This window comes from Bubalus kerabau, chromosome 5 (assembly GCF_029407905.1).
Source record: "Bubalus kerabau isolate K-KA32 ecotype Philippines breed swamp buffalo chromosome 5, PCC_UOA_SB_1v2, whole genome shotgun sequence".
Taxonomy (NCBI): domain Eukaryota; kingdom Metazoa; phylum Chordata; class Mammalia; order Artiodactyla; family Bovidae; genus Bubalus; species Bubalus kerabau.
The window spans coordinates 115,709,671-115,718,007 of NC_073628.1; the positions used below are offsets into that span (position 1 = coordinate 115,709,671).

Consider the following 8,337-nt stretch of genomic DNA (forward strand, 5'->3'; position numbering starts at 1 on the left):
CCATGGTATAAATTACTATATGCAAATCACAGAAAAGGTCTTCGTGTTAAACTGGAGAGGTCACCTCAACATGGGATGAGTGACTTTCGTTTCGTCCATTTCCATAAAAGTCTTGGGGATTAGTTTAAATACAAAAATAAAACATTTTAATTTAGGTGGAGGATAACTATTCAGTTAGGTCCCAGCCTGCAAACAATAACCTACACAACAAAAATACAACCCCTCTTCTCCCTCCTTTCCACACCCCTCATCAGAGTCACTGCTAGGGACTCAAAAGTAGAGGATGAGAAGCCTTGCAAAGCTTAGGGGATCAGGCTGCTAAGCAAGGCAATCCCCATGCCATGCAAGTGACCTAAACATTTCTCAGAAAAATCCACAAGTTAGACATTCCTTAGAGTTAGCAGGCAGCTCCTTTGAAAAAAAAAAAACCAACACATGCAGATACCTTGGAGCAATCTGACATGCATATGGAACATACTGGGTTATATTTTATGAGTTAGTGCAGGGAGATCTCTTCTTCCTAATCGTTGTTCAGTGAAGGAATGGAAAATCATACAGTGAAGGAAGGAGCCTTGTGAATGCTGAGTAAGGAGAAGATTTGGATGGAGTAGGAAGACATTTATTTTTATGTCATTATTTTTAACAGTTAGCGAATCACTGTGTTCTGAGTTATTGATGAAGAAAGGAATGGAGCTTGGTGTTTACAAAGATGAATGGGGCTTAGCCTCTGATCAAAGTGAGGCCTGTGATGAGGAATGGGGACAAGACGATGTGAACAAGGGGACCGTTGAATGCGGGAGGAAGATAGCTGCAGCCAGTCAGAAGGATTTCAAACAATTGAGAAGCTTCATTTCATGGTGCAGTCAGACAGCAGGCTTGTGTAGGATCTGTGCATGACAGACTGGAGGGAACAGGGACCAAGAGACACACAGGAGTACAGCCATGGATATGGGAGGGTTCTGGATACCTAGCTCTATTTGAAAATTTTTGCCTACTAAGTTTGGGGTATGTACTGGAAGGAAGGAAAGAAGGAAGAAATATTCTTCTTTCTCTTCTATCCTCATTACCTATAAACTTTGAGAACATACATTCTCAATCCCAGTAACCAATGTGGAGTCGAATCTTGGGCACATGGTTTGTAGCTTGGGGCTTACTCATGCAGACAGAATTTTAAAAATGCTTTGTAAAATCGAAAGTCCTTAATAAATATAAGGTATTATTACTACAATAATTGTTTTGGTCTTTTCAGAGGTACAGCGCAAGGAGGGTTCTAAATCCAAACTCCGGACTAAATCCAAGACGAAACCCAAATAGCAACCACAGGCTGCTGGGCTACACCACACCACGCCCATCCCGGATATCTCCGCACTTTTGAACTGACAATGTGGCTCAACTGACGGGACTCCCTTTGCAGCAGACAACTCAGGAACATCTCGTTAAAAGTCACAGTGATGGCTCTAGGCAATCAATCAATTAGCTTATTTCCAAAATTAAAAATGGTTTGTGTAAAGGTTTTCTAGCCTCTTCAGTTGATTTCCCAGCAGAAGTCTATGAAAAGTATCAGATTCTGTCAAGAAAATTATGCTTTCTGAGGACTTTGAACTCTGCAGAGGAGAATGGCAAATAAAAAGCATTATTTTTTTCAATTTAAAAGAGGGGATCCTGATAACACTGTTAGGTTTCTGCAGCATTTTCAGATTTCTTATTTCAGAAAGTAAGAAAGAATCCTTTTAAAATAATTTAAAATTTTTTTCCTTCTTTTTAAATATTTTTTTTTCTTCTCTTCTTTTTAAATAATTTTATTTATTTATTTTTGGTTGTGCTGGGTCTTCGTTGCTGTGTGGGCTGTTCTCTACTTGAGGTGAGTGGGGGCTACTCTTTAGTTGCACGGGTTTCTCATTGTTGTGGCGTCTCTTGTGAAGCAAGGGCTGTAGGGTGCGGGGGCTTCAGTAGTGGCAGCGTATGGGCTCAGTGGTTGCGGTTCCCGGACTCCTGAGCACAGGCTCAACAGTTGTGGTACACAGGCTTAGTTGCTCCTCAGCATGTGGGATCTTCCCAGACTAGGGATCAAATCTGTATCTCCTGCATTGGCAGGGGAATTTTTCACTGAGCCAGGAGGGAAGACCCTTACTCCAGGCATTCTTAAGATTTATCTAGTCTTCACAATAACCCTGCAAAGTAGGTAGAGGGAGAGATTGTTTACCCCCCATTTCTCAGAAGATGAAATTGAGGCCCCAAATGGGCAAAAACTCCCCAAGACCTCAGAGATAATTGCTAAGACCCCAGCTTGCTGGCTCTGTGTCGGGATTGTCTGACAATGGTGATGGGCCACCAGGCCACTGCTCAGATGACTTCCTTCACAGGGGCCAATGTTATTGAAGATTCACCCAGAATCTCCATTTTTCACTTTTATTGCCTCATTTGTCTGCTCTGTTCATGACCCTGGGTACATCTTGGCATTAGAGATGGACCAGGCTTCAAAAGCATGTTGCAAATGACAAATGGGCATCTGGCCGGTCACGCGGCAAGGAGTCCCTCATACCTCACTTCTCCGGGCTCTCTTGCATTTGTTTTATCTCCCCCTGGCTCCAGACACCTATGAGATTTCTTGACCTGCTTTGGTTCCACATATTTGCTGTTCCTTTGGATTTATCTCCTGGGATTGTAGGATTTTGTCTGTTCCTTAAGCCTCAGAAACCCTCTGACTACAGAGTCCTCAGCGCTGTTTAAGCCCAACCCCTGGTCAGGCCTGCCTTGACCCACACATACCAAAGTGTTTGTGGGGCGGGTTTCAAAATTGCTTGGGGTCAATCTAGGCCTACTGGATGACTCCTTAATTCTGGGGAAAGAAAACATGAAATTCTTCAGACAATTGACTAGGCACATGGCCCACCTGAAAGCCACAGATCAAGCTACTGGCTCACACTTCCAGGTACCACTTGGTCGGGCAGAGCAAGCCCCACCTTTTCACTTTCCTAGAGAGATTCTTGAATGATTCTAGCAAATTGAGGTTTTTTGGTGAAATTTTAGAACACTTGAAAAAAATTAATTCCCTGCTTTGTAGGAATGAGCGGTCGTTTTCATAGAAATCAGCAGCCCCCGTGCCTGAACACATGGGTCTGGCCCCTCAGAATATGTCAGCTCCGTTAGGTGGAAGGCTTTCTTAAAGGTCAGAGTGAGGCCGGATGCCACTACAATTAGAACGAGATGTTGGGTACCCAGTTGGGGTGGCTTGGTTGTGAGTCACAAAAACCCATTCTTGCAACCCCCAAATGAAAAAATAACTTATTGAAAGCATGTTGGGGAGCTCAAATTGAAGGATTGAAGGAGAGTCTTAAAGAACCGGGCTAAGAATAAGATAGGATCAGGCAGTTTAGATCAGAAGCAAAATTTGCTTTACCGTCTCACCCATTTGCTACCACCAATTGAACTCCAGTCATTTCTTCCATCCTTATATTATTCTTAAAGTCCCACGAGGGAGAAAGGCCGCCTTGTAGTCACAAACCACCCATGGTTGTACCAGGGATGGTGAGAAGACGTCAGGGATCTCTCTAGCTTCTTAAAAGGGAAGGAAGGACCCCTGGCTCTTCTGTTTCGTTGAGACAGAACACAGTACAGGGAAAGGAAATACCCAGATAAAATCAGGCTGGTGGTAGGAAGGTGTAATGAACATTTGGTGGTTTTAAAAAAAAAGTATTCTACTGAGAAGGCCTCTGCACTACAGCTTTCTCAAAGTGGTCTTGGGCATCTTCACTTTCCCAAGTAGCTGACTTGTGAGAAATTTTAGGTAGTCCTTGAGACACTGCCGTACCTTCTCAAAGTGACCCTGAGGTGGTCCCCTGAGCAGAGTGGAGGGAGGAGCTCTTATTATGTTTCTCTGGCAGTGAGGCTCCTGTGCTTGTGACAAAGGAGACCAGCCACTCTGCGCTCAGCTGTTCAGACGAAGCTGTGCTGACCGGATGGGCCTCATCACACTCCTCAGTGTCCCAGTCTCAGTGGTGACATGTTCCACATTCCTAGGGAGCTGAGGTGGTAGTGTCTTAGGGACCTCAGGAAGTTTGGTGAGCAAGTCCCCAGTCTACCAGGCCTGGCTCCTCACCACACACCCAGACCTACCCCACACACGTGGGTACCGTACAACTCTCTCCCAAGAGTTCTGGTTCTACACTAAGGTTCTACCCACTTGACTGTGGTCAAGCCACTTGGTACTTTCTGGCACACATTGGCTAGTCTTTCCTCTTGTGTTTGGCCTTTCCCAGCCGGAGGTCAATGACTCGGATGTTGCCTGGGTAACCTACATTTTGCATTACACTTTCAAAGACTGCCAAGAATTCTGCTTGAGGGCCCCAAATCTAGAGCACCTTGTGCCCACTTCTGGAATTCCAAATAAGCCTGCCACCTATGAGCAAGCATTCTCCCACAGGAAGCAGAGGAGCTGCTCTGAAATTAGGAGCATAACTGTTTTAGTCTTGTGGCCTAGGGCCTGCTTACTTCCAAAACCAAGGGTGCTTGCTCTCTGAGCCTGAGGCTGTGTCTGGAGTTCATCAAAACTTCTACTCTGGATAACAGACAGTTCATTCCAGCCAAGTCTGCCTATTTCATTCAAGACAGTCTCCTATTCAGGACTGTTGAGCAAGCCCACTAATCCCCCGGCCTCAAAAATGAGCTCTGCCATGCACAGGTTTTCAAGACGCAGGACTTAGTAGATGGTACAACTTGTCTAAGATGGGGCATCTAAGAGCAAGACCAGTGAAGGCAGCCTTCCAGAGGTTCCTAAACAATCCAGTACACAGCGGTGCCATTGGCCTGGGCAGTGTTCCTGTGGCTCTGGAATGGCTAATGAAAGGGCTCCTGCACATCTTTTTGGTTTGCAGTGGCTTTTGTATGGAGAGCATCCTCCTGTACTTGCAGGGGTTGGGTCCTATGAGCCCCTGATCCTAGGCTACCTCTAGGCCATCTGTGAGAAAACTTCTGAAAGTCTAAAGGTAAGAGTAACAGTTCCCATCATCTGTTTCACCAAGGCAAAGTGCTTTTGGGCAGACGGTATATTTCCATCTCAGATGTCCAGCAGATCCTAGAGTTTATAAGATACAGCTATTAACCCATCTCCCATTTTCTGCTCTGGTCACCCAAATAATCAAACCAAGGTAAGAAAGAGGTGCATGTGTGATTTATGGCTGGAACTATTGCTGATCAAGAGGAGAACCTCCTCTCTTCTGTCTAGCTTTTATGTTACTTTCATAAAGAAGAGCTCTATACCTTTGAAACAAATGCTTGAAATATTGCAGGGTGGGAGGATTCTAATACAGGAGACCTCATGCGCAGATTCTTAAGCTGGTTCTATCCAAGAACAACCTCTGTGGGGACATGAGTTCCTGGCCACTGGGGGATAACTTTGAAGCATAGGGACAACCTGTATTAGGGGCCAGGCTCCTATTTGGATGGACCCAATTACTGTCATTGAGATCTACTGGGCTAAAATCAGAAAAATAATAATAGTCATGATTTATTTATAAGCGCTGGGCTAAGCATTGCATACAAATTACTTTGTTTAGTCACAACAACTTTGTGAGGTGGTTTCTACTGTTATCCCCATTCATGTCAGAATAAGTTGTATGTCCAAGGTTAAACATCTAGTAAGTTATAGAGTTGGGATCAAATCTGGTGTATCTGACAGCAGAGTCCAAGCTGTTAGTTAACAGTGCTACTTTCCCTCCAAGCTCAGAAAAAAACTAGAAGTGCTGTTGATGAACCCTCTTCAAAAGGATTTGACTTCTACATTCTCTAATACTGTTCAGCTCAAATACTGAGTAAATGCACTGACACACAAATCAAAATTCTAGAGGACATCAGAACCTTCACAGGTCCTGATAGACTCTGCCAAAGAGCATTGCAGCAACCAGGAGCAATCTAATGAGGAGGAACATATTTACTCTATCATCCAGAAATGGTCCCCAAGGATGTGGAATGCAGAAACATTGGCAGAATGACCTACCATGCTCCCAGATACAGGGGAGTCCAAACTGCAGAGTTCTAGTCTTGCCCTGATAATGGTGATGTGGGGCTTGCCTTTGAAGTTCCAAGGAAGTCCTGCTAACCCCCTTAGGATGACCTGTGTTTTGGATATTGACTTGTATAAACTGTTATCTCCATCTTGTACTTCCCAGACTCCAGAACTGTAAGAAATAAACTCCTGTGGTTTATAAGCCACCATCTATGGTATTCTGTTGTAACAGCCTGAACTAAGACACTGCTACTCTGTTAATATTAAAGTAAATTTCCAGAGAAAAACTGTTCCCTAGTATGTATCCTAGTTTTGGATTCTACTGTCCAGCTTGTCCTCTACTATCATTTCAAGATCAGTAACAGTTGGAACGTAGCACCTGGGCCTCAAGAGAAAACTTCTCCTGCTGAGACCTTGTGGGCAGCACTATCAGCTCACTAAGAAGTCCCTGAAGAATCTGCCTTTGATTACTCATTATGCCCTTTCACCAAGAACAGTTTCATAGCAGCTTATCCCCATTATTCCTTCCCATCAAACCCTCCTACCCTAACTAAAAGTTGGTTAATACATAAAGATGCCATAGATCATTCAAGACGACCTGGAAGGTACTCTCTGCAAGGCAGTGAACAATTTAAATGTTGACTCGAGACAGACATCAGAGGAGACCAACCAATGGGTGATACCGTAGGCATCCCCCAGATATATAGACAAATCTGCCATTGACAAAAAGAACCATGCTCTAAGGAATTATTAAGAGTCCTAAAAGTCATCATTGCATTATTACCCTGGCATTCACTTATTGTTCTATTCCTGCCTCTGGTTATGCCTGAACCAGCATGATCTCCCATCCAAGTACTAACTAGGCCCAACCCTGCTTAGCCTCCGAGATCAGATGAGATCGGGTGCGTTCAGGGTGGTATGGCCATAGACAAGAACCAGCATGATCTTACCACCTCCATCATTGCTCATGCCAACATTTGCCACCCTGAAATTAGGAACCATCTGTATGGGGCAAAAAGTGACCAACTATCCTTGATGCCACCTTAACTCCAGTAACCAGTACACTTGGATGGGTATGGGCATTGGTCATGAGAAATACTTCCCGCTTCAAGGAGGCTCTAATTGCCACTGGTCCTTTAAATGGGAGGTGGACCATCTATGACCGTGCCCTAGCTGGTCCACAAAAGCACACTACAAGTCCTAATATATTAGCTATTCTAGGAAATCACCCAGGAGCTTCCCCCCAACCCCGCTCCAACTCTCATCCAATCACTGCCTCATCAGTGATTGGTTTCCTCTCTGGCATCATATTCCTGGTTCTGGCAATTTTTGTTAGCTGCCTTTGGCTCACTTGGATTTGACAGCCATTTGGATTCTACACTTTGTATTTTGGCACTTCTGCATGGTTTAGAACTTTTCTTGCTTCTTGGGCTTCAGAATCCTGCACTTCTTCCAGCAGAGGTGACTCAATCCATGACTTTCAGCACTGCCACTCCTCCACGAACTGGTATGATCTTTGGGAGGAAGGACTGGAAAGACTCTTAATAATAAGATATGGAAACATTTTTCAGAATTGGAAGAAACAGTCTTTTGAAACAAAATTGAAAGTTATAGTCTCAATAATTAGCAAATTTATAAGCAGATTGTTATATCAATAAATTAATTTGGCATGGTGTAGGAATACGTGGGTTTTGAAGTCATCTAATACGTCCATTGTAACCTTGGGAAGATGGATTGCTTGGCTGAAATCCTAAGTTAGTGAGATTGGGTGAGAATGTGTAGCTTTCCCAGCTGTGAATGGAGATGAGGAGGCAGCTTAGAGATGTATGACAGTATGACCCTAAGGTTGGCATCATTTTGTCCAGCTTTATTACAATGTGCTGTTAGGAAGTTTTTAAAATTGAGGCAGCATTAGTATATAACATTATATAAGTTTTGTGTGTACAACATTAAGTTTGACTTCTGTATATATTATAGCATATTCACCATCAAAAGTTTAGTTTCCATCTGTCACCACATAGCTGATCCCCTTTACTCAATATAAAATAATAACATCAAATAACATGGGGAATAAGGAGGCAGATTGAAGGACAAAGAAATCACCAAATAGTGAGCCACTGAATAGAGCTACCACCATTTCCCTCTGTACAAACGGCATGGAAATTGCCATTATATGTAGCATTTTACTAACATGATTTGTTATAGTTTTGCAAATTAGTAATGTTCTATATGTTATTACTTAAGTTTTTAGAGAATTTCCTATATACCTCACTATGCTTTCTTATTTACTTGGCTAATTTTTTTCTGTAGCTGCTGCTACTGCTAAGTCGCTT

General features: G+C 43.4%; 1 protein-coding gene across 6 annotated transcripts in view; it reads left to right on the forward strand.

Moving 5' to 3' along the window:
• AXDND1 (axonemal dynein light chain domain containing 1) overlaps positions 1-1,514 on the forward strand; it is an 81,449-nt gene extending 79,935 nt beyond the window's left edge. For all 6 annotated transcript variants that reach the window (XM_055582811.1, XM_055582810.1, XM_055582809.1 and 3 more), the window contains one exon: positions 1,250-1,514. In XM_055582811.1, coding sequence (XP_055438786.1) covers positions 1,250-1,314 — 65 coding nt within the window. In that variant the 3' untranslated portion in view covers positions 1,315-1,514. The remainder of the gene's footprint in view (positions 1-1,249) is intronic.
• Positions 1,515-8,337: the final 6,823 nt, after the last annotated feature.